The sequence below is a fragment of the Crocodylus siamensis genome, chromosome 10 (assembly GCF_052110815.1).
Source record: "Crocodylus siamensis isolate JL-2025a chromosome 10, ASM5211081v1, whole genome shotgun sequence".
Lineage (NCBI taxonomy): Eukaryota > Metazoa > Chordata > Crocodylia > Crocodylidae > Crocodylus > Crocodylus siamensis.
The window spans coordinates 12640558-12667180 of record NC_143404.1 but is presented as its reverse complement, the minus strand read 5'-3'; the positions used below and the strand labels follow the sequence as shown (position 1 = coordinate 12667180).

The 26623-nt window shown below is 47.2% G+C and overlaps 1 protein-coding gene across 3 annotated transcripts in view; it reads left to right on the top strand.

Moving 5' to 3' along the window:
- Nucleotides 1-1537: 1537 nt before the first annotated feature.
- SEPTIN8 (septin 8) overlaps nt 1538-26623 on the top strand; it is a 65271-nt gene continuing 40185 nt past the window's right edge. The window contains exons 1-2 of one of the 3 annotated variants that reach the window (XM_090020641.1): nt 1538-1872; nt 25136-25250. In XM_090020641.1, the coding sequence (XP_089876767.1) occupies nt 1843-1872; nt 25136-25250 (145 nt within the window). In that variant the 5' untranslated portion in view covers nt 1538-1842. The remainder of the gene's footprint in view (nt 1873-25135; nt 25251-26623) is intronic. The other 2 variants (XM_090020640.1, XM_090020642.1) reach the window with 2 other exon arrangements.

Sequence of the window (26623 nt, the reverse complement as noted above, 5' to 3'; positions counted from 1 at the left end):
GACCTGGCATGGCAGGGAGGGGAAGGTGGGGAAGCCCAGTGCCATGGCGAGGAGCCCCCTGCCCTCCCAGCAGCAGCGGGGGCAGTGATGTGGGTTTTTACCTCCCCACCCCTGGTGCTGGGCAGGCAAAGGGTGCCTCAGCACGACAGCACAGGGCTTGTGGTGGCAGCACCGAGCTTCCCCCCGCTGCTGCTGCTGCTGGGTGGGCAGGGGGCATCTTGCCATGGCAGTGTGGGGCTCACAGCAGCAGCACTGAGTTTCCCTGTCCCGCTCTGCCCTGCTGTGCTGGGTCTTGCCTGCTGGGCCACCAAGGCCCAGTGGGTAGGACATTAGGGTGGGGAGCCTGAGCCTGCAGCGGGCAGCCCACCCCTGCCCTGTGCACAAATCTGGGGGGGCACGTGCCCTCTACTCTCCCCCGGGAGTGCATGCACTGGTGGAGAGCCAGCCCCGCTCCCCTCTGGCCGAGCCACCTGCGGCTAGATCCCTCCACCTGCCAGGGCCCTGCGGCCACACCTGGCCCTGGGCTCAAAGCCCCACGTCCGTACCAGCTGGGTAGCAGACCCAGCCCTAGCCCTAGTCCTGCCCAACTCCCTCCCTCGCTATGGAGGCCTCAATCTGCACCCCAGCCTGCAAGGGGAAACCTGCCTTAACCTGCATTTTTCTCCTTTAAAGGAGAAAATCCAGTTTTTTATCCTTAAAATGAGAAGACCTGGGTTTTAGCACATTTTTCTGTCTTGATTGGAAACCTGGATCCCTGCTTCTAAGTGAAGCTTCTAGTTATGACCATAAAGTGCTTCTGACTGGAGGGCCTGGTGGCAATGTGGTGGGGCTACTCGTGGCAGGGAACTCCTGTAAAATACCACAATGTATTCAATGCGTTGAGGTGCTCTAGCCAGAGTCCGGCACCTCAGCCCCCAGGCCCCAACTGCCTTGTGGCTCCTCCTGGATTGGAGAAAGGCTAAGGGATGCCACCGGCAGAAACGTGCCCTTGCTGAGGTGCTAGGCAGTCAGGAGCGCCCCTAATCTGTTGCTTTCTGGCAGAAGCCACAACCACTGAGGCACCGAACGTCCAGACTCCGCCTGGCCTTTGAATTCTGTTTCAAAATGGTCCAAATGGGGGTGGGATGGGTGGCTTTGGGCAGCCTCCACTCCTCCACACTCCTGCCTAGACGGATACATCGAAGGTCCTGGCGTCCTGGTCGTGGGACTGGATACAAATGGATGCATCGGGCCCCGGAGTAGTCTCTTATGTGTACGCTATGATCCGCAGCTGCCTGCGTAGTCTCTTTTTACCTGGAGAAAAACGTGTGCTGTGTGATATGGGATGATGCCCCACAGTATCCACACCCCCTTTTTCAAAATCCTGGATCTGCCTAGGTCTGGCGCACCGGCTTAGTCCAGTCTGGCCAGTTCTCAGCCTCTTCCTCAGACCCCAGGCCCGGCTCCTCACCCCCCGTGCCCGCTGGGGTTTTGACTACAGAAGAATAGCGCAGCAGTAGTTGTTCTCCCGGCGCAAAGCGCTCGGGAAGCTGCGGCGGGCTCGACGCTGTGGGTTCGCGCGTGAATCCCTGCGTGCATCCCGCGTGCCCGGTTTGCACTGCGGCGCTTGGGGCACCCTCGGCAGGGGCTGGGGCACCCCGGGGCAGGTGCTGCGCGGGCGGGGCGGGGGCGGGGCCCGCCGCAGTGTGCGCGCTGCCCGCCCGGCCTCGCTCCCTCGCTCCGCCCGCCCAGCCCGGCCCGGCCCGGCCCGGCCCAGCGCTCGCCGGCGCGGCGCGGAGCGGAGCGGGCGGCTGCAGCCCGCGGAGGGGCCATATTGGATTCAGCGGCGGGGCCGGCCCGGCCATGGCAGCCACGGACCTGCAGCGCTTCTGCGTGAGTGCGGGCCCGGCCCGGCCCGGCCTGGGGAGGGACCGGGGCCGAAGCGGCGCGGGAGCCGGCCGGCCGCTGCGTGTTGCTAGGCCGACGGTGCAAGATACGTGACAGGCCTCTGGGCGACAGGTCGGGCGGGGCTCAGCTGCCCGGTGGCTCTTCCTGGCATTTCTGTGGGGTGCGGGTGCCCCTGCTCCCTCCCGGCCTGGCCTGGGCTGCCTCGTGCTGAGGCAGACGCGGCGGCTAGGAGCCGGAGCGGTCCAGGCAGCGCCAGGGTTGTGGATGCTGAAGTGTCTTTGCAGCAGACGAAGGGTGACTCTGCAGCGGCCTGGTGCTTTCCTACGGACGCGACTCGGAGGAGGGTGTTTATAGTTTGTGGGGGCTGTTGCGGTGCCACAAGTGGGCACGGAGGCTGTGGTCTGCTTGTGCCCTTGACAGATGTGCGCATGGAGACTTGTGCCCTGACAGAGCTGCATTCATTTATGGGAAGGGACCGTTAACCCTGAATTAAAAACCCTCGAGTTAAAGGAAGAGCTGCTGTTTGGATGTTAGTGGTATGGAGATGTTTTGGAATATTACCAGACAGTCTATGAAACTATGAAGAGTAATTAAGCCAGAGGCAAGTGAGCCTAGTGCTTGAAGGTTTGCTGTGTTGTTGTCTTTAAAGGCCGGACTTGTTCTACCTGTGACTGAGTCAGCGTGTCAGGAATGTTGTGCACATTAATACGTGTGAAACATGACTCGGGGGTGAGGCATAGAGGGGTAGCAGATTCACTGCATAATTGGTATCAGGCATGGAGCTGGCTGAAATCTGTGTGCTGGGCATAAAGTTGGGCTTTTTTTGTTTTTGGTTGTTTTTGTCAAAAGCTTAAAACTTGGTCGGAAGGCCGTTCTAATTAAACAGTCTGATGACAGATCTTCCAGTCTTTGGAACTGGAAACATTTTCACCACATGAAGTAGTTCCCCAGACCCTAGAAGTGTTCTGCATTTTGATGCTGCAAAATAAATGGGACTCAGGCTTGGTGCTTGTTTAGGATTCATTGTGCCACTGTGTTCTCTGTAAACTCTTCTTTTGCCAAGAATCCTCAACTCTGCTTTCTTGCTTTGAATCCTGGAATAAATGTTCTTAGTGGGAGTGAATTTTAAAACATTGGGTGGAGAGAGAAAAAATTCCCTTTAATCATAATTGGAGAAAAACAAACTTGTAAATTATTTTAAACTTCACATGAAAGCAGAATGGATTTTTGTTTTTTTGCAAAATGTAGATGCTACAGGATTTTTTTTTTCTTTTGGAATGGAGAATAGAAATGGAATCATTTTAAATGAAATGGTTACAACATTTCCCTATTTGAAATTAGACCTACGTAGAGTACTCGCTTGCTATGCACATGTGACATGAGCACTGCCCAGGTTTAAAGCAGATTAATATGCTTCTGGGTTAAATGGGAAGAACCTGGACTCGCTTCCCCCCGCATTGACAGCAGACGCTTTAATATGTAAGTCTGCGCCCCAGGGAACAGGGCATCTTGTGGTTAAGTGTGCTGAGCTCTGCTCCCTGCTGTGCTGGACAGAGCTTGCGTCACCCTGATCAGGGCCCTCGGATCTGCGTGTGCCTGCATTCCCTAACTGTCAAATACAGGTAGTTCCCTCCTACCAAAAAGTTGTGACACCTCCTACCAAAAAGGTGTTCAGACTCGGGAGGGGTTGTATAATACAGTGGGAAGGGCTATAGACAAGCCCAGTAGTTAACTTTCAAAAAATCATTTGGATAGTTTTGGGGGTTGTATAGCCTCCTAATAAAATGAGCTAGCTGAAGCCGACATCTAGAATGCAGTGTCCCTTAGTACCCTCATCTGTCTGCTCCAAAACTCCCTAGTTATGTACGTCCCTTATGCAGTTCTCCAGGATGCCTCCACCTCCAACTCAACACAGTTCCCTAGAAGTACTGTTAGAAATCCTCAATAAAATTCACCCACAGAAGGCTGCAGTATCGTACTGTTGATGCCCAAGAGTACTTTTGTCTCTGTGACTATACTGCTTGTAACAGATACTGGCTTCGCAGCCCTGGAGGGTGAAGTCCTCTGTTGACCAAGGCTACAGCTATGGCACAGGCAGTGGGTAGCATATGATACAGATCTCTCCCCTTTTGATGGAACTGAGGCCAGAAGCTCATTTCTCAAAAGTTACCAAATAGCCGTTGGAGGGCAGCTACTTCTGCTTCCTGCCAAGCTGGGGCATAGCTGGTTTGGTTTCCCTATACGTGAAAGGTTCCAATTCATTATAAATTTCCCTGAGCTGCCTTGTCTCTCATGCTTAAGATGGCGCACATGACTGCTTGCATGTGGGTACAGGTCGTGGCAGTATTACGAAGCTTGCTGGTGTGTCCATTCTGTCCAACAGCCGGTCTCTCTGAGCAGTTGAGCACTAGAAACTGCATGAAGCATGGGCAAAAGCAGCTGAGAAACCCAGTGGGTCCACGGAGAGTTAAAACAGGTAGAAGGAGAATAAGTGAGAGGGCAGCGACTGGAGGAAAGGAGCAGAGTATATGGAGCTGAGGAAAGGCCAGAAGTTGTGTGAGCTGGAGCTAGTGTCAGGCCTGGTGTTCAGCTTTAACACTGCATGTTCTGGCATCTGTTGGCTTAAGCCTTTGCTTTCCAAAATGTCATGCCTAATCTCTGTGCAAGTTCTGTGGATGTCGGCATGGACTAGGGATTTGTGGATGCCGGTGACCAGGCAGAGGGAGAATTAGGCGTGTACGTGCGAAGTGTGATGGTTGCACAGCTGCATCCGTAGTTTTGAAAAGTCCCTTCACACTGATGTCAGCAGACAGGTTTTTTGGTACTTTGACTAGAAACTAGTGTCCTTCCTTGCAGCTCTGGGCAGGGATACTGTTGCAATTCGCAGGGAGTGATGCCTTCTCCAGAAGTGGTTGGTTTCTGAGGACTTTTTTTGCATTTAAGTGCTGGGATTGTACAGTTTTGGCAGGCTTTGAAGACAGTGCAGTGATTGTTATCTGAGGAGAAACTGAACCCTGGTGTTATCTTGTGATCTGCTCGTGTGTAGCAAATGACGCTGGGGAGCCATGAGGAGAAAACACTTACAATCTCTCGGAAGGATTCTTCCCAACCTGATGAGTCGGGAAGTGTCTGCATTTCCTCCACTGCTGGTTTATAAGGGACTTTCTCCTACATCCCTGGTGTTACCCTGCCTGTTGAATGTAGTCCAGCCAAAATCAGATGTTTGGGATACCCCAGTTCCTCCCCGTCAAAAGGATTCTCTGGCTTTTGTGGCCTCATTGATTTGAGCAAGATAAGCAAGACATAGAGAGAAGCAAGCCACCAGTGCAGTGGTTCTCAGCCTTGCTTTCACAGCCTGACAAAGGGTATTTATACCCAAAAGCTTGCTAAGCAGAATTTTTCCAATTAGTTGAGTTAGTATCATAGTGCTTAGGGTTAGAAGGGACCTAAACAGATCATCAGGTCTGACCCCCTGCCCCAGGCAGGAACGGGTCATATCACCCCAACCAAATATCTGTCCAGCCTCCTCTTGAAGACCCCCAGGGTCGGAGAGAGCACTACCTCCCTTGGGAGCCCATTCCAGAGCCTGGCAGAGTTGGTCTAATATATGATATCAGATATGATATCAGATTTACCCAAAGAGCCTTGTCTAGTTTGACTTGAGGCACCCTGCAGAAAAATGACAGCTCTCAGCTTCTACTTGTTTTTTGACTACGAAAAAATAATAGAGCAATTCTTCTTTCTTTTGCAAAGAATACAGAAAGCACAACAGGGCAGAATGTATCTGATGCTGGTTTCTTATTTGAAATCTCTCGGTTTGTCCTTTGAATCATGCCTAGATGTTTGCACACCTAACGGTGGTAGTACTTTGTGGCACCTCGCAGCACCCTAACATGGATCTTGTGATAGCCTGGTTGAGAATCCTCCGTATTAGCTTCAGGGACGTAGCTTGGGATTGCACAGTTGTTACTGAAAAGGCTGTAGATGGGGCAATGAAGGCCCCAAACGTAGATTTTTTTTTGAAGTTCCAGAAATGTTTCCATGACTTAATTCCAGGGAAAGCAGCTTTTTGGTTTGGATTCAAGCATTCTCCTGCAGTGTTCACAGCTTAATGCATTGCAGCATTTGGCTATGAGAAGTGAACAGGGCTAATTTGTTCCTGTGGTCTAGTTTGAGTATTTACTTTTAAGATTGGGCACAGTGGGTTTATCTGGAAGAATGAGGCCAATACAACTTAGAGGGAAGACAACAGGGACTTATTTTTACCTAGTCTGACACAGATCAGGAAGCAGGCGCTGTAGCAGCTGCTCTACCACTCCAAACTGGAAGGCACAGTCTACTCCTCTGCAGGCACAGGCCAGATCCTCTTGCTCCAGCGTGTGTCCATGTGGGCTTGGAGGCTGCGGCAGGGGCTGCGATCACTGGTAACCGCGCAGGTACCACGGCTCGTAATTCCAGCCAAAGACGGTCTCTAAGTGCCAGGCCCACGGTCATGCAGGAAGCCAGCTCTGTAATCGAACCACAAGCTCATCTGAAGCACTACCATCCGGTTCAAGCTCTACGTGCCAGGAACAAATGTCAGCTGGAGAAGTACGGGTTTTTCAGAATGTGTCGCTGTTTCTGTCAATGCACTTCCAGCCATCCTGTAACATAGATACAGTGTGTTATTCCATGTGGGAGTTCAGAGCTCCTTTTTAAACGCTTGTAATCACAGCAAGCTCAGAGGCAGTGGGTGGAAGAACACATGAGCTGGCAAATATTAGAGCCATCTGAAACCCTGTGTGCCCTCTAGATAAGCAGGCGCATGCAAAATCCTGAAGGATAACTGCTGCTCTCAATCTCTAAGGTTTGGATTGAGAAAACGTTTGTTTTGTGACCATCAGATGCTAGTATCCCCAGTATTGCTGAAAGGGAAAATGTGTTTTTAGGCTACATTACTTTATGGGCGTTTGTGCTCATACTGTCTCCAGCTACTGTTAGAAAAACTGGTTGTGCCTCTCTTCCCAGTGCCCTTGCTTTTCCTGTTTCCTCAGTATGATGGTATAGTGGGCCCCAGTGGTGTGCTCCCTACCTCTCAAAATTAGATGACTTTGATGCTTATTTTAGTGCTGCTGTAATGTATCCAGAGCTTAATCTGGGCCCATCTTCACTCAAATAAAATCTGGCTGGGTGGTGGGAGAGCCCCTTTGTAGCTGAGGAACTTCAGGAGGAAAGAGGAGCTGTACTGGGGCTGCAGGCATTGACACCTCCCTCTCTGCTGCAGGTCACGGTGTGTACACTGGCCCAGGATGTTTGAGCTTGGGATAGAGCAAAGGATGAAGAGAGGGGGGTGGCCAATGCTTTCTGGTGCTGGAGAGAGGTATATTTTTTGGGACAGACCCATGTCCAAGCATTTGTCTCAACAAGGAAAGCAGTCAGGCTTCTCCATGCACATTGCTGTTTGTTCTGTGAACTCTCTTAACTTCACAAACAAAACAGAATCTGGTGGGGTCAGTGCTTGGGTGGGTGACTGTGTTTAGACATTGACATTCCTTAGTGTAGCCAAAAAGTCTCTTTCTCGTATGTGAAATTCCGCGTATGTCAGGGCTACAGCAGATTATCCCTCCTGCATCACTCCAAACCAGTTTACAGCTGGCAGAGACTGTGCTGTCCTGTCTCCTAGGTCTCTGAGCCTCACCTCATTTTCTCCCGAGCATCTGGCTGAACTATCGCTGAAGACTATTCCATAACAATGTGTGCTAACGTCAGGGGACCCTAATCCAGCCATTTTTTCCAGCTTCCTTTGCTCTGGGTGTACTGTAGCTTCAGTGGGAGTTGTGCCTGACTAAGGTCTTGGGAGACCTGGATTTGCTTTCCTTCAAAATTAGGAGCATACCTCTCTGATAGACTTTGTTCATTGCCTTCACAGAGCTGCATAGAATTTCTCTTCTGCTGTTTTAATTTTCAGGCTGATGATTTAAAAAAAAAATCTAATATGCCTGAGTTCTCAAAGGTATTTTTCAGTAATGCACTGAAGCTTTCTGAAGACCTGGATCCATAGTACATGTAGTGGGCATCTTATTAGTGTAGCAAAATTAAGCGTGCAAATGGCTAAGATGTATATGTATAGCTTTGCTACCAAGACTAGTCTCAATGCTTGCCAGCATGCTTCAGACTGAACTGTCCATTAGTTGGAAATTATAATTTGTGGAGGTCGTTTAAGTGGGATGGATTGTTACTTGTTAAGAATTGGAAAAAAACGCAGTGATGACCAAAATTGACTCTCTTCAGATTCCTTCTAGTGCCCCTTCCCCGTGCCTACTAATGAATTGGATGATGGCATTCCAGACAACAAATCCTGGATATGGGTGTGGGGAAATAGATCTGTTTGTTTTATGTAGTAAGTAAAACAACTAATTTTGGCTAATGTCCAGCCGGTGGAATTGAGCAGATGGATAATTGCATGGTAGGATTCTGAGTTCTTTTCTTTTTGTTTTTTGATGCTTTCTTTAAAATGCTAAATAGCTTTACTAAGATTTTTTTAATGTAAAATTGCCTACTAAGCTCTCAGTGGGTTTGGGACAGGCTTCTGTTTTCTGCCTTGTCCAAGAGTCACTCCTATTGCCTGGAACCTTGCCTTATTCCACTGCAAACCACACTATGCCGACGGGATGATGAAGAGGAGATTGGGGACTAGGGACTACATCAGAGGTCTGCAAACCAGTTCTGTTGTTCCCATGTATGACCCTGGGAAAGTCTTTTAATGTGACTGTAGTATGGAAGGTGATGGGACTTGGCCATGTTCAGGGGGTTGTGAGGATTAATTAACTAAGGAGCCTGCATGGCTGTATTCATGGTAATACTGCAGAAATAAGCAGAGGCTAATTACTGTTTGGCCTGATTTGACACTTTTTAAAAAATAGAAAACCAAGGAAGAAATGAGTTTGTGTGTTAACTTTTGCCTGCTGGGTAGTCGGATAGTTTGGGCAGGGGGTGGAATTCACATGCAGCCGAAATGCTGAACTTTCTCATCCCTTAAGGTCATCCTGGAGGAAATGTCTTTCATTTTCGGTCCCAGAGTTTAAGTCTGTTTCCACTGCCTGTCTTCCTTCTCAAAGCAAGTTTTTCTTTTTTTTACGAAGGGCTTTGGAGTCTTGCTCATCCAGAGCTTGTAATTTAGGCCATTCAGTCCAGATCCCAGATAAACCCCTGCATTTTCTCATTTTGTTTTTTCTTTAATGTGGAAGAGGTATCAGAGCCCAGCTCTGGGTCTTGATAAATATTTGTGGTCATGTTGTCAGTTCAGTGTATGTCTATGTCTCTAACAAATGCCATCGTAGGTGCTTTTGGGGCCTGACCTTTACAGTCTGAGTCAGCAGATGTCCATCTACTGACTTCAGACTGTGGCGGGAGTCCGTCCGCTCCAGGGTTCATTCTTTCCACATACCGTACGTTCCTGAGTTAGTCCTGGGGGGCACCCACCCTGCCACCATTGCAGTTTTCCTTATGACTCCAGTGGAAATAGGCTTGGGTCCATTTCCTAGGATTAATTCAACTTAAGACCAATGACCCAATTTTTAATAACAATTTAAAAAAGGATTTTAAAAAAAAAAAGACTTTGTGTGCATTCATATACAGACAAGAACTTGCAAAACTTGTTTTTCCTCCGTGCTCTGAAGTTTGCTGACAGCTTTTCATAGACTTGTTGCTCTGATCCCTCCACTTCCCTCTTTACTGCTAACCAACATATTGTTATTTTTCTTAATGTATTGTAGGGTTGGTGCTGGAGCCAATATGCTGGCTACTTGTACAGCCACTGAGACTGCAGCCTAGGCAGGCATTTCTCTCAATGCTTAAATTCATCTGGATGCTCTATCACAGGGACAAAATGTTTATCTGATCCACCATTAATGAATGTGCGTAGACCTCCCAGCCGTTATATGAAACTAACAGATTAGAAATTCTAGCAAAATACCTTCTGGTGCTTATCAGTCAGAAAACTTATGGGGAATGCAGCTTGTTTGGAGATGGCTGATCCTGTGCAGGCATTGCAGGTCATGTGTGTTCTTAGATGCAGTTAAGCAAAGGTGATTACTAGCACTGCTGCTCTTGTTGAGATCTCTCTCTCCACTTTAACCATTGCAAAATAGGCTCTAAGGCAAATAGCCGTCTTCATGATTGTGAGAAGCTGCTTGGAGGGTGAAAGGTTGATTAAATCCTCTGGGCAAGAGTGGAATTTTGTGCATATCATTGTCCTGTTTGTTCCCACAAGCTGCGATAAGGATTCCTGTTCATATACAAACATGCACATGCAAATACAGGTTTCTGTCTTGATTCTGAGATTGCTCAGGTTTTGGTTTGCTAGTTAAATATGGCTACAAAAGGTGCATTCAAAATTCAGATGTCATTCAGGGACCAAGAGCTTAGGTAAAAGGAAGTAGTTTGGGATTTTGCTTAAAGAAGACAGGCTCGGTCTGTATACAGAGCTTTTTCTATTTAATGAGCTCTAAAATGGTTATATTGTTGCATCACTATGTATCCGGAACAGGACTTGCACATACGTGAAACTTTCTTCCTGGAAAGTTTAGGATCAATGATAGTGTGAAAAACAGAGTGGCCTGATTATTTTGATGTTGAACACCTGTAGAGTCCAGTACCCTCGGCAGGTCCTGGGTGTGTCCACTTTCCCTGTAGAACAGACAGTAAACTTTCGTGTGGCTTCAGGCCATTTCTCTTTCCCCTAATGTCACTGTAGCAAACTGAATCCATCTTGCCTCTGTAAGTTTGGGCATCTATAAATGTGCTGCGAGGCTGCTCTGCCACGCTGTAATAACAGTGTGTTGGAGCAGACTTGATTAATCTGTCTGTAATTGTAATTACCGTGCTCCAGGAGACCCCAGCATCAAGTGTATCAGCATCCTTGCATTGAAAAATGGTGGCAGGGGTGTTTTAACTAAAGCTGGTTAGATGAGCTTTAGTTAAAGTTCCCCCCGTCACCATTTTTCAAAGCTGGGATGCTGATGCACGAGGCTCTGGGCACTTTAATTAGAGCAGCTCTCAGAGCCACTCTAATTAAAGTGACCCCCTCCCCCATTCCCAGAGCACATGTATAAATGCTCTTTGAAGTCTCCCTAATGCTGTGTAGCCTAGTTTTGTTGTTCTTTGTGGTTGGTTTCTTTAATGACTCTTGTGCTATGTCTGGGCATCTAGGACCTGGGAGAGACTATTGAATAATGGCCTGACTGTTCTGTGAAAATTCTTGGCATTTTTAAGAAAGGGGTTTAAAGGGGTTGCTTTTTCATGTGTGTGATTTGTTGTTTTGTGTGTTTTTTCTCAGTGCTGGAGAGGGAAGTGCAGGCTGGGAGCTGCTTCTTATCATGGGTACTGTGCAACAGGAGACAAGTGACTAACAGTGTCACTGCATGCCAAGAGATTGCCCTGATATGATTAAAATCTCGGGTGTAAAGTTGACTGCAATCATTCCAGAACATGCCTGAAGAAGGACATGACGTTTGAGGACTCTGCATAGTACTGAGCACTCTGCTCCAGAACAACAGTCTTGGTGCGGGAACAGCATCGTGGGATCTGTAGAGATCCCTTAGCATTGTCTCAATGAGATTACATGTGTATTTTTATAGGAGACAGATTTAGGTACCTCCATGGCACTGTCTCCCTCTTCCTCTTGTTCAGAGAGTATGTACCGCAGTCCAGAGGTCACTTGGGGGAATAGTAGCAGCATCTGGATGGGCAGGAGAGGGTGGGGTGCATGTCCTCTCCCCTCTGCCATGTGGAAGGTGTCCAGGAGTGTGTCATGTGTGCTGGTTTGTCTCGAGTTAATGGTGCTTAGCACTCAAACACAATGAATCTTACTGAAAATAGGTCTGTTTCTGTGGTGTAGCTAGCGCTCTGTGTGACTTTGTGTCCTGATTTGTCATCGCCAAAGTACATGGGATTCAGCAGTGATAGAAGTGAGGAGGATGTGGTGTTTGTGGGGAATGTAGGCAGTTCAAGGGGTGCTACTTTCACGTCCAGATGAGGTGGACCTGAGAGGTAGGAGTGCTGCTGAGTGGCTCTTTGTACAGGACAAATAACTGCATTTGAACATTCTTGTGAACCAAATGTATAACCTCATATATGTGTCACACTATGTGTTAAGAGGCAGCAGCGCCCTCCTATATCTTGCCAGCTCTTATGATTTTATCATCCAGAGCATGACTCTTGATGCTACCCCCACCTCCAAACTTCTGCTCCTGGGCTCAGACATGATGAGCACACCCTTCATTTGGAAGAAGACTCTGTTTCTTGTTTTCCTGGTTGCAGAAGAACTTGAACATATCCCCCCCCCCAAGTTACAGAAGCAGAAAACGAAACCAAGGGGACCCTCCATTTATTATTTCTAGCAACTTATAATTTGGGTGCCTGACTCCTGATCTTTGGTTGTGGCTGATGATATTGCTTGTGGGAATAGTCTGCTTACCTTAGTGGTTCTCAAACTTTTTAGACTCAAGGTACCTCTTGTTAGATACCAGGCACCCCTGTGAAAATGCCAACTCTTAGCTTTCACTCTTTTTTTTTTTTTGACTACAGAAAAGTTTTAGAGCAATGTTTTGTTGCAGTGAGTTCAGAAAGACCATAACAGGCCAGAATGTTTTTAACACTATGGATTCCTATTTGAATTCTGTATTTATCTCATGAATCATGTGTAGGTGTTAGCACCTTTTAAAAGGGTGCAACGGCATCCTGGTTGATAATCCCTGGTTTAAATTAGTTTTGCAGGGTGGGTCCAGATAGTGCCTTGCCTCTGCTGAGGTCTTTGTGGTCCCTAGAGGAACTGTAGAATAGATTGGCAGCCAGTGTCTTTTGCCACCCTGTTGACTACATTCACTCTGAACAGGGTTACACAATGTAGAAATCCAGTGGCCAGTGCATGCTAATGCTACCCTGTTGAGAGAATGCCACTAAACCCTCAACACAGACACATCTAGGAAAAAGAAACAGATAAAAAATGCCAGATACAAGACAACTCTTTTGGTTGGCTAGCCACATAATAACCCATCAGGTTGCATTGATAGAGAGAAGCTTACATTTAGCAGGCTACTGTCATACACAAATATTAAATGAATATAGTCTGTATATATAAAACTTTCACCTCTGCTTTTAAAATTTTAGGCCTCAGTTTGCAAAACATTTAAGATTATGCTTAAGATTCATTGAAGTCTGCAGATTTTAAAAGTACTCTGCAGATCAGGGCACAATTTTGTAGCATCTTTATAGTAGTATAAGGATCAGCGAATCTTGGCTGTTCGCTCTCTTTTTGTGCCATTAATAGCTTCTCATTTCATGACAAATTTTAATGTTGGGGTTTCTATTAATCTAGCTGTAACTAATAGTTTTCTCTTTGTCTCTCCTTTACTACCTATGAGGTTATGGTTAATTTACTCTGCCCTTGCACCAGTGCTTGTTCTGTTGTTGCTTTTGCACTACTTGGCAGTCATTAAGCTATCCCAAGATCTGGCTTTATTAATCCTTTAATGTTATTCCCTGACTAGCTTTTGGACATGATGTCAAGCTTGCTTGAGAGAGCTGTAATAAATACATCACTAAATAGCGTTCAGCATATGGGCCCATGGAAGAGGGTGTTTTCACCTGTTAAAGATTGTGTGTCTGTTCTGAATTACAGCCCGAGCATTGCCAGCATCATAAAAGAGCTTCTTCAAAGGTCAGATGTGGCTTTGCCTGGTCTGTCATGCTTGAAGAAAAGACCGGTTTCTCTGAGTGTCTGGGGCTGTCATTGCTGCTCAGCCCTTGCTAGTGGTGGTGGTTCAGTTACTAACGCTTTAGTTTTAATGTTTTAAAGGCCTTTGGGAAAGTTTAGAGGTGCAGGGCCAGCGGAGGAGAGCCCTGAAATAAAATGACTTGACTATAAATAGTATTTTGACGCACATGATGGAAACTAGAGCTAATTGCAAAGCCTTTGTGGTCAGAGCAAGGAGCCAGGAGAGCTGCATGTGACACCCTGCACAACTTCATATAAGTCACTTAACTGCTTTGTGCCTCGGTTTACCCAGCTGTGAAATGAGGGAGTAGTACCACCCTTGGTGTAAAATTTGGAGATATTCGAGGGAAAGGTGGCACTTAAGGGCTTAATCCAGTGGATGCCTCATGAGATTATGTTCTCTGCCTGTTGCTGTTGTACTTGCACTGGGGTTTACAGCTGTGAAGGCTGCACTTGTTAGGGGCTGTGTGACTCTTGCGCTTGTACAGGTCTGACACCAAAGTGAGTGGAGAGCTGTGTGGTCAAGGGGGAGGGGTGGACAGGCAAGTGAGACACGTCACCAAATGGAGTGAGCCTCGGACACTAACTCACTCTGCACTGTCCCCTGAGCAAGGTTAGCTGACTTCCAGGGCTGTGGGACTCTTCTTGATCTCCACTTACCTGCAAATACAATTCCTTTGGAGATGGCTGAGTTACCATGGAGCTGCAACAGGGATGAGTAATTTCCTAGTGCTGTTAATTTTTCATTCAGGAGACAAGTGAATAGCATCTTAATCAATGCCTTTGATTTTTGCATTCATTGGAGCACTTGTTGTGCTTACCATGGTGTCATGGAGTGGAGAACAAGAAAGCAAAGCGATTTTCTATGCAGTTAGCAAAAAGCCAGCTCCTTCCATATACTGAATATCTTCCCCCCACCCCCAACTCCAAAGCTCTTTCCACTTGTAATGCAGACAAGTGATGCCCAGGAGACTTGAAACCTGTGCCAGAAGTAGTGCGTAAAGGATACATTCATTGTCTAATTGCTCCTCATGTCGTTTGGAATACCTGAAACTTGGGACAAGTGGTTTCTTTAGCACTTGTTTCTCCTCTGTCTCTTTTTCTTGCTAGACTCTAAACTCTTTGGAGAGGAGACCATCTTTGTGGTGCTTGTTTTGTACAGGGCCTGGCACAGTGGGTCCCGATCTGTGAATGTGCCTCCCTATGTACTGCTGCAAACTAGGATTGTAATACCAAGTATCAACGGTTTTGATGGACGCTGGACTAATGATGCTGATTTTGTGTTGCACCTAGGTATGGTCCCAGCCTGTACCATTCAGCTGCAGGTTTTGGGGTGTGTTCAGCCAGGGCATTGTTCTTGTGCCAGTTGCTGGTTTTTGAAGGCCAAGCTCTGCCCTCAGTGTGCACAGACATCTACCTGCATCCCCAGGATCAAGGGGAGTTAATAAATGCAAGCCTATGCTATTAGTCAGAGTTTCCATGCTTGAGAGAGACTTTGCTGCAACACGCTGTACAGTGTCTGTGTGGCGTTGCCTTTACTGTTGGTACAGAAGAGCAGAAAACAAAAAGGTTCAAAGAGGTGCATGGTTTCAGTACTGCTGTCAATGGGAATGTGTCCCAGTTTCTTAGCACGGAAACTAGAGGACTCAGTGCCAGTCCTGCCATTTGTGCTCCTAATTGTTGGATCAGTGCTGGGAATGCTGCAGCCTGAATGGCTCTAAGGAGATACCTTAGTTGGAGTGAAAGGGGTGGAGGAGTTTTCTCTTTTCCCATCTGTGCAGCTCCTGGGGGGGCATTCTGGAGCACGACGCTTTGTGGAGGGGAACCTCTTTCCGACTGAGTTCACAACTTTTGGCTGTCTTAAAATGAAGCCATTTTTTATTTACTACAGGGGAAAATAGAGCTACTTTCTTCCTGGTATGTTGGAGCTGCTCTGCCTGGGAAAAATGTCTGCTATGCATCATGGTTTCGTGCCCTTTAGTCTTCCATGGATGGGGGAGGGGAAGAAAACTCTTTAATAACCAGGAAAGTGCCATACAGACCGGTATCCTTTAGGAGCCCAAGATGCTGGTCCTTATTTGGGTTAAACCTGAGTTAAAAACTGTAGGATTTTCGCTTCTGGGTCTCTGCTGAAAAATCCATTTTGCATGTTGCTTGTGGGCCCAGGTGTTTGCTGGAGCAGAGCCTCAGTCTTAGAATGTGCCCCCCCTACTCCTGTTTGGGAATGCAGTTTAACCAGGTGATTTGGGATTATGGTACCTATGGATATTTTGCTTTGACCTAAAACAAAAACAAAACCTTCATCCCAAGAGTTGCATCCCCATTAAAAACACAAGGCTGTTGCAAAATAGTTCTCCCCCCCCTCCCCCCCCAAGATTCAGATAAGGATTAAAAGCAACACTTAAAGACCTTGAGTTTTATATCAGGGCCCCATGGGAAGAGCTTTTCAGGGGACCCCTGCCAATAATCCCTTCCGAGTTCTTCCCCAGGACATTCTGTGACTCGTTCTCGCTGGCAGTGGTGGCACAATGGCTGCCCTCTTCTCCAGCCACCTGCTGGGAAAATGAAATGGGTAGGAGGAAGCTGAGTGATGTCCTCAGTGTGCAGAGAGCCAGTCTCTACCAGTGAGGGTTTGCCGTGAAGCACTTGCAGGATGCCGAGGACAGCCTTGCAGCAGTAATGGCTAGAAAATGGTGTCATTTGAAATGGACTCTGATTTGGGGAGGGAAACATGGAGAGAGAGGAGTTTTCCTGCTTCCAACCTGACTTCATTCAAGGGCCACAACCAAACTGGTTGCTGCTAGTTCTCCTCCACCTCCTTTTGTCCTGCCTTCGGGGGCCTCACCCGCAGCACTGACAGCTGGACGCTGCCACTGCCATAAGCATCCAGCTGTCCTATTCCACCTCTGAAGTTGGCACCTTAGAGATGAGCCTAGAGAATAGCCCTGCCCAGCCACCTGTTGATGCTCCCTGCTCTCCCTTAGGCTCCTAATGCCTCTGCCTGTGCACTGCTCGTCTGAACAGCGATGCAAGTAGCAACATGTCGACCCAAGCTTGATAATCTCATGGCACTTGGCTTGGTGCTGAGAGCACATGCATCTCAGTGTAAGGAAGTTCCCAATGGATGTATTTCTCCTCCTTTGCCCTGTTCCTCAGGAGGAGGAGGGGAAACAATATATAGAGTGGCAGAGAGGTAGAGCTGAAGGAAGGGAGGATGGAGGGTGGTGGCAGTCAATCCAGGGGATGGCATTGGGACAGGAGCTGCAGCAGGAAAATGTTGGGAGTTGCTGCATGTGGCAACAACCACTCTTATTAGTGGTTTGGCCTTGGTTGAGAGAGAAAATATCCCTTCCCACTATTCCTTTTTTGTGTACAGAGCAGGAAGATGCAGCCACTGTAAGAAGGAACCGCACAGACACAGTGGGCACCAAATAACACTGCAAAATGCATCCAGCAAGTGAGGCCTGGCTGTGTGTATGAGCTCCTGATCTAGCAGCACTCTGGCCTCTGAGATGTAAGCAGCAAATGCACTGTATCTCAGCTTTAAGGATTTGACATTATCGCATGTGACTTTCTCATAAGTCAGATCAGGAAGTAGAGTTAACATGCAGTCCCCATTGTGTGGATGCATAGTGGGTTGAAGATCACTCAGGGAAGCCATATTTCAACCTGGGGGAGGATCCTGGGTGGGTTCTTGCAGAGTTTTATACTGGACCTAGTTCTATTTCCTATTTTCATTACAAATAGGACTGTATAATTAGAAGGTGCCACCAAGCAGAGAGCATTTGCAAGCACTCTGGAGGATGAAATCAGAATTTAGAAAGTTCTTGATGAGTTGGAGATATGGTTTCAAATCAGCAAGATGAAATTTAATAAAGACAAGTGCAAAGAGTTGCATTTGGGAAGAAGTCAAATGCATAGGCACAAAAAGGATCTGGAAATTATAAGGAGTCAATCCGATGCTCTTGCAAAAAAAAAGGCAGATCTTCTGCAATAGATTGACTGAAGTATCATACGTAAGCCTTGGGAGGTAATTATGCTTCCTTAACTGGAGCATTGTGTCTATTTTGGTCACCATGTTTTCAGATGGATGGACTGACACACTGGGGAGAGTCTCAAGGAAAGCAACAAGAATAAAAGGTTCAGAAAACTTGAGTAATGAGGAATGTTGAAAGAACTGGATTTATTTTCTTTTTAAAAGAGAAGACTGAGCAGGAGCACAGCTTCCACTATGTGAACAGGTGGTTAGGCAGGGATGGTGGTTAGTTGTTCTCCTTTGGCGCTGGGGAAGGGCAAGAAGCCATTAGCCTGGTTTAGACCAGGTATTAGGAAAATCTTTCTTAGGCTGGGGAAACACTATGGGTGCTATGGAGGATGTAGAATCTCCTTCACTGAAGATTTTGAAGAGCAGGCAGCTTAATGATGAGCAGGGCAAGAGGTGGGAATGTTGGTTTGTTCGGTCTGGGTGAAGGAAGCATGTAACTACGAACTTGGGCTTGAATTTATAGTTCTGGGCTTCCCTTTACCAGGTATCCCTCCTGGTCGGCTAACTCCATGCTTCCTTGTTGTTGATGGTATTTTTGTAGTGCCCAAAGTATGATAGATACCTTGCCAACAGTTACAAAGCCAAAAGCCTCTAGTCCAAAGACGTAACAATCAAAACGTAGGGAGAAATCCATTTTCTTTTGCGTAGTGGTGTTAGGCTTCCTCTGTGATCCTCCAGAGCAGCAGCATGAACATAATACTGCCCACTGTTCAGTTTAAATGGCATTTTGGCTGGGATTCCTGTGCGTTTTATTCAGAGATTCTTTGGTGTGACTGACTTAATTAAAATGTTTAAGGGACTTTGGAGCAATTAATGAATTTTGTCCTGATCGTCTGATAATTTTTCTATTCCCCACCAACTTATAGATTCTTAATATGAATTAGCTCCAAATATCCCTGCTAAACCCCTTGAAGAATAGCTCAAAGGACAGAACATCTTCAAAGGCTCTGAATAAAACCTGGATGGCAGCCTGTCATGGGATGACATTAATGACTGAGAGGATGTTGCTTAACCCTGCAGCAGCATTCATTGTGCAAATCTGGATCTCAGCGCTCTAGCAAATTGATAATTACCATGCTGCTAAGCTTTCAAAATGGGCTTTTCCTAATCCAGGAAGAACCGACTCAAGCCTCCGAGTCATTCGTAGTCCTGTTGCAAGCTAAGTGGGAGGTGTATACATGGGAGGAAGGGGATCTGTCTCTCCTTGAAGGCCCAGTTCAATGAAAAGGGAAACAACTACTTCTTTGTACTGTGTTTGTAAATTCAGGCGCAGATACAGACATTGTGGTGTCAAGGAACAGGAGCTTTATAGAAGAAGGGGCCACTGCAGAGGAGTCAGATGAAATTACAAGTGCACGGAAGAGATAAGAGTTGGGGCTGAACTTCCTTGTGGCTCCAGTAATGCTGTAGGGGGTGAAAGTCTAAGTCCACTGTTTTCTACCACCTGTTTCCATTTTGCACTGCAGTGAAAACAGACCGGTCACCTACATTTCCTGCTTCTCTTGCACTGACTCATTGCTGCATTGTTTGTTCTGCCAACGTTGCAGGTGGATCCAGGGAAATATGGTTTCATTTGTATTGAAACACCCCCTCCCCCCCAAAACCATAGGAACATTTCTATTGATTATTTTGCCTTGTGTAAAAAGCCTCCTCTCCTGCTTACTGCTTGTCACTGTTACTTGTCCCACTGGTGGTTTAGATTCCAGCTGTATGGGGTAGGGCATTTCTGGGGAGTCCTTGGATATCTTCAAACATTCAGTTATTAGATACTGTCTTCTTTGGTGACTTTGTTTGACAGTGCTAGCCTTCAGCATCAAAACCGGTGTTACATAGTTTATTGAGCAAACCCAGGAGCATGGGACAGGTATATACATTGATCAGAGGGGAGATGGGAAATTTGAAAGCTACTCAACTAAAAGAAAGACAAATGAGTGCTTGCTGATGTAAAAAAACCCACAAAAATACACGCCCCAAACTGATGCTTTACATTAAACTCAGCATGCTTGTGTGTTGAACCCCATGCATGCTCAGAAGAGTGCATTACTTCAACTTGGCTTGCCCAATGTCTGTAAAGATGGGGTGCCTTAATGCACTTTTTTGGTACTTTTATCTAATAGCTGAATTGAATCAGTTCTAGCTAAAAGCGCCAGAAAGCCCCACTGAAGTGCCCGATTTTCACTGGCGCTGCAGAGGCGGGTTGAAGTAACGCACTGCTGCTTCCAGTAAAGCATGGGTTTTTTTGTAAATATCTGCAAGCAGTCGCAGGTAATTTCAGGTACGACATCAGCCCTGCACTTTACATGGTGGTTTTACAAATGCGGTTTCTTATTTCTTTGAAAGCCTTTTCCCCACCCCCACCTCTGTGTTAAATAAATTATGCTCATAAACAAAGTATACGGAGACATTGATTTATACACAAAGAACTGTCAAGAGTACAAAGAAAAGACATTGAGAAACATTAAAAAAAGAGACAAAGATTAGAGAGAGATTTTAAAGCTAATTTTCAGTGCTGTTTAAAAGGTAGATGAATGCATGTCAACAGATGCCTGGGCTTCTTTATGATTGATAGTAGTGCTACCTTTCCTGTCCAACCCCTGGAGCCTTGCAGTTAGGAAAGGAATGACTTGGCTGCCAACACCCTGTTGTTAATGCCTCTCTGACAGCTCCAGCAATGCAGCAATGGCAGGAGAAGGGCCGTGCGATGACAGCTGACTCCTCTGCAAGGAAAGATAACTCTTTTGTGGTTGAATGGCAAACAGGATCTTTCTGCTTCAAATTGCATCCCATTTAAAAGACTTAAAGAAGAACAGCAGCATCACAGCAGCTTTGAATAAGAAGCTGCCATTTGCAGCATTTTTTACCTTGGCAGTGGATAGAGATGTTATTTAATTTAAATGGGACTTTGCACATAGCCCCTTTCTGAACAAATCTACTTGTGACTCCCATGGAGCAACAATCAGATGTTGCAAGGAGAAGGGGAAGATGCTCAGGCGTCTTTAGGTTTTTGTCCTCCCTTTCTCTTTCCTGAATATTATTTAGTTTTTGATTGAGCCTGGTCCTGCCAAAGCCTGCATTAGAGTCGGTAATACGGATGTTGGCTGTTGCCTAGAAACGGCTCTCAAGCCTTCTGGGCTGTTCCTTATTCTAATCATAGCTGCAGGCAGGCCTTGTTTATTCCCTTTCCAGACAGTGGCGATCATGGAAAGCATGGCAGGTTTTTTTTGTTCATGCTTTGCTTGAAAAAAGGTATGCTAGATAAGAGCCAACTCCGCAGAGACAACATGCTTTTCTGCCACCTGATATCTCCATCAGAAGGACTCTGACATCTGAACCCGTCGGAAGAGGCTGCAGCAAGATTGTGTCTGAGGGCTGTGGGTTGGGAAAGAGAGAAGCTGGCGTGGGCTGGCTGGGGTGCATCGGGGGGGCAGGAGCCGCTAGGGGGGTCAGGTGAAACTGCATCAAGCATGTGAACTTTTCTGGTGCTCGATTGTACCCAGACAATGCCTCCAGAGCTTTCTGGTCCCTGTCACTATCTGTTCCTTGAGCAGAGAGTAAGCAGCAGCTCAAGGAAAGCATATGAGGAGGGGAGGAGGCTTGATTTTTTTTCCTTTAATATCGTGAGGGAATTCTGTGCTATTGAAAACAAGGCTAAGAGTCCCTGGCTGAGCATGGCACACGGTGTAGATGGTGGGGTGAGCTCCTTACACCTCTGCAATTCAAAGGAAATCCAAGGCTGGATTTCCCCTTGAACCTGGGCTTGCTGGTAGGTTTTCATGAGGTCCCTCTTCACTAGGCAGCTTTAAGTCCTGAGCCTCTTGTGCTGTTCTGCTGACATGTTTCCATCCTGAGCTTGCCGTGCGTTGCATCAGCCTTGACCTCTTGCTGGGCAAAGGCTTGGTCAAATGGTTGTTAGATGGCTGCTGCAGTCATAGGCTGGGAAATCTCTTCTAGACCTGGTTCCTGTGTGATGCAGCATAAGGACCACCGGACTTGGGAGGTGAAAGCTGTGGATGCTGAGCCACTGCAACAGCCAGCTCCGTGACCGGCATAGGAACAAAGTGACAATGAAAATAGACACTAAAACAAAGGCCAAAGGCCCTCAAAGCTTGGAAGAGCAGCGTCTCTAACTGCCCTGGGAGGTTAATGGAGGAAAGAAGAGAGGCTTCCCCTCCAAGTGCAGCGTGTCTTGTAGGAGGAGTGGCCAGGTTTCAGAGCAGGGAGGACCAGTCTGCAACACAAATGGCAGGGAGCACAAAAGAGACCAACAGGTCAGGCAGGAAGCACGGGGCAGGGAGTCGCACGGGGAGGAGAAGGGTGTCAGAGTGACAGTGCAGGGGTTGCCTTGTGACATGGCTGCCCTCCCTGCCTTACCCGGCTCCTGTTGATATACAGTGAGAAATACTTTCTGTGTCTGAGCTCTAGACCGTGCCGGAGCCCGACTAGACACACACTCTCCCAAAGGGGAATTTCTGATGATGGCCTCTTCCTCTGTCGGTGAGAACAATCAATGTGGATAGATTAAAATGCTATTGATTTCACAAGAACAAACGCTTATAGTCAGATTGTCTTTCATTCCTAGAAGTCCCTTGGCGAGAGTGATATGTTAATTTTCATCCGCAAGACGGTAACAAATGCAGATCAATACACACAAAAAGAAGGTCCTGTTTTTTCAGGACCAGTACGTGGCTTGGCTATATAAGAGCTATTTTTTGTGATTAAAAGTCACTTAGATAAGGTAACTAGGTATTTTCCCCGTGGCAAAATTAAAGAAAGCTTTGATTCTAAATTAACTTGTTCGATTTCATCTTTTGTTTAGGAATCTTGCTTTCACAGGGAGAAGGCATCTCAAGTTATTTCTTTTATTTTCCCCCTGGGAATAATTTAAAATTTGGCAGCTGGCTTATTTGATTCTGAGCGCGTGTCTTTTGTAGTCTGGCTGTGCTGAGCCCTGCAGTGTTAAGGGAGAAGAGCAGGGCGTAGGAACCGAAGAGCGTATACTCCCCCCCTTGCGGCCTGTGTCTGCTCCCCCACACTGTTATTCCCCAAAGGAAAAGTTATTAATGCTTATAATATCATGTGTGGATGCTTGCTTCTCCACTAGGGGTAAGTGTGTTTAAAAGCGGCTTGCAAACGGGGAGAGAATTTGGCCTCAGTTTGGCAGTCTGCTCAGCTGTTTCTGTGGCAGTAGCTGGCCATGGAGAGAGTGTGAATATTATGGGAATCTAAACATGCATAAATAAACTTCCACTCTTCTGCTCTTAATCACTTGAAATACTGGACCAAGTTATCCCTGTTTATTGACACCCTGGTGTAATTAAAGGAGGAGCCCACTGAATCCGATGTAGCGGGGGACTCGAGCTAATTCATGGAGGCTGCCCACCGATTTCACGGGCAGAATGCGGGACCCGGCAGCCGTTTGGTGGGCAGAGTGCATTGGGGCCCCCACACCTCTGGTTGAGGGCCCTGGTGGCCCTGTCCCTTGCCGCTGATTGGCTGTGAGGGCTGCCTATCATGTGGCCTTGCCACTGGCTGTGAAGGCCATGCAGCCCTGCCCATCACTGCTGATTGGTGGAGAAGGCAGGGGCCACATGACAGGCAGCTCTCACAGCCAATCGGGTGGGGGTGGCAGCCACCTTGCTGGCAGCTCCTAGGGTAGGCAGCCCCTCCCCTCCCCCTTTCCCGCCCCGGAGGGGTGTCCCAGTGCCGTGAAGACTGCTCGCCCCTTCACTTTATTTGACATCAGGTTCTTCCCCCCCAGATTTCATGGGCATTGCCCGGATTTCATGGAATCGATGAAATCGCAAATTCGGTAGGTCCCTATGCGTAGCACGGCGCACTGAGTTCTGCCGGGTGTTGTGTGTAGAGCCTAGTAACTTGTGAGCTCATCTCGGGCCTGAGCCAGGGCATGCCTATACTGTGGCCACTGTGTACCTTAGTGGTTGGTGACTGGTTCTGGGCTCTTGTGTGCAGTTGTCTGGGCGATGTCCCCGTGTACTTGGGGGGAGGGAGGCTGCCTTTTCCCTGACGGGAGCAGAGACTCATTTTCTCAAAGGGACTAAAACCACAAGAACGTTTGTGACTCTTTAACAGTGCAGTGTCAGTGCAACACAACTGTGTGTCATGAGGCCACCGTCAGTCCTTGGTCACAGGCTTTGGAGCTGGGTGATGGCTCCCGTCATGCTGGACTAGCATCCTCTGAGGGACTGGGACTTCATGCTTGTGCGTACTTATTCAGACTGGCGTAGCAGAGTCAAAAGGGGAGGGAACAGCCAATTCTGCTGGAGGCTTTTGCGCTTCTTCTTGCCTTTGATTTACCATATTTACTTGCATAATAGTCATTTCCCCTCTGCCAACCCAATCTTGCTGCCAAAAACTAGGGGGAAGCCATTACGTGTACCCTAGACTAGAGCAAGACTGAGGCACTATTGGTGCTAAACAAAAGGTGCAGTTCTGTGTTTGAATGTCCGTGTGTCCTTCCCCATCCTGCACAGTCTTTACCAAGGAGACCATATGTGGGGCAGAGTGACTGTGCGGACTCCAGGGTGCTGTTCCTGCGCAGGGGCGCTCCACTCTTCAATGGTTGGTTCTTTCATTCAGAATCATCTTCTGAATCTGCTTCTTTGAAAATGTGGGTTGAGCCATTGCACAGGTTATTAATTCTTCAAAATTTTAAGGCAGTCTTCAGGGGTGCAGCCATCATACGAGAATGGCTGCGATGCAAGTAAATATGGTATTACGGGAGACTGTCCTACTACTTCGATACTCCTCAAAAGCTTATTGTATTTGCTTTTTAAACAAAGTTTCCAGTAAAGGTTCCTTTTTTCCGCTTGCGGGGGAAGGGGACAGATGGAATTGCAAGGTGTGTGCATGGGGGAGACAGGAACAGGAACAGCGGAGCCTGGCCTGGTCGCAGATGGTGAGGCCGGAGGGTTCATTTGCCTTTTGGTGTAATGCACACCCCTGCAGCGCGATTGAACAAAGCTGCTTACGGCAAAGCCAAGGGGAAACAGCCTGAAGAAGCTGCAGAGTAGCTTTATGTGATTTGGGGCAGGAGCCTTTGGAGCAGAGGAGGGGAGCAGGGGCAGCGGCAGGTAATGTGTGAAGATGTTTTTCCGTTTTTTATTCTCTGCAAACTGAACTCAGTAGCTTTTTGCTCCGGTTTATTTTCCCCTGCCAAACTGGCTCAGCATTTGGAGCCGCTTGTCTCTTTAAGATAATTCCTTGTTAAGATCAGATTTTTCCTCCTGATGCCTGGCTATAATTACCAGCGTGTCTGGAATGTGGCATATCGAAACATTGCAACCCCCTTTGCGGGCAGGGCTAGATTGCTGCAGAGACCTGCTCTGCCTCCAGTACGATGGTAACGTATCTTGTAACATTCACTCCCCGGCCCTTATGCCTCCAACTCTCTCCTGGCTTCTGCTGACCTGCCTCCTTCTCTTTAACAGACTGAAGAGAAGCGGAATCTCTCCCTGGGGGGCCATGTTGGATTCGATAGTCTTCCCGATCAGCTCGTCAGCAAGTCTGTCTCTCAAGGCTTCAGCTTCAACATCCTCTGTGTGGGTAAGCAAAGTGCAGCGCAATGGGAAGGTCTTAGAAATAGTAGGAGCAAACCCTAAAGCAACTGATCCTGGAATGGGGGGGGGGGGGGGGGTTCACAGAGGGTCTGTTTTGTCTGTAGAATATCAGCTGGCACATCCTGGAGTTAGGACCAGAATGAATCCTGTTCCCTGCTCTCTGCCATGTCTGCACTCCCTGCCCAGACATGCCATGGTGCCCTGTACCAGAAGCAGTTGGCCACACTCTGGGCAAGCTGCCTCATTTATTCACGCTTACCTTCCCTGAAAATTAGCAATTGAAACTTGGGGCGCCTCTTGCACAAGGAAACTGATTCCAAACAGTTGGGATAAAAGGAAAACATCATTTTTCTTTCTTTCTGCTATTCCTAGACAAGGTACATGTCTTATTTGCAGGGGTGTCATGCAAATAATATGCTGTACTGCAAGTCAGGGTTATTAGCTGACAAGCAGCACTGGGCAGACAGTAGTGTGGCTTCTGGGTCAGCAGGCACAGAGCATTGTGGTCCATTTGCTGTCAAGTTGCGACCTTGGACAGGTCGTGTTGGTCTGCATTTCAAAGGCACCCACTGATTTTGGAGGCCAGCTAGAGCTGACAGCTTTAGCAAGGCAGCTTCACATAGGGCAGCAAAGGCTGCCGTTGAGGGCTGACTGCAACGGTGTGATTAGTTGCTGCCATGGCAAGTGGCTATTTTTGTGCCTCCTGACAAAGGCAGCACCAAGGGCTACTGCCCAAGTCACCCCCCTCTCCTTAGTCATCTTCCTTTGGGCCTTCTCATTAAAAGATAAGTCTCGTGCAGCTCCAGCCAGAGGACCTTGAATTTTTAGTTAAGGTTGCAGCAGCTCATGCTGGTTTTTTAGCTCTGGAGACTCCTGATTAATTCCCCAGGGCTTCTGCCAAAGTGGCAGCGATTATAGTAGCTCCTTAGAGTCCTGACTTCTATTAACAAAACACCACGTTCCGTTTCTTAATGATGGAAACTCTTCCTTTGCATAACTATTATTAACACAACTGCTTTTTCTGTTAAAATATTTTGCATGGCTAGTTTTTTTTTTGTGTTCAAAACATTGTGTCAAAATATGATCTTTTAGCAGGAAAGAGGTGTTTTCAACTAATTTCTTGCCTCAGAATGTTGTTTTTTGTTTCTTTTTGTCTTTTTTGGTCTAACTTCCTGGTTCAAAATGGCTTGTTCCTTTTTAAAATTAAAGAGGAGCGGAGTAAAACATTAACATTGTCAAATTCAAAACACTGTTCTATAACTGTGGAAATTAAATGTTTCAATTGACCTGAACAAAAACTGTTTTGGGTTGTTGATTCACAAAAATGTAATTGAATGATGGTGCCTATTTGAGATGTGG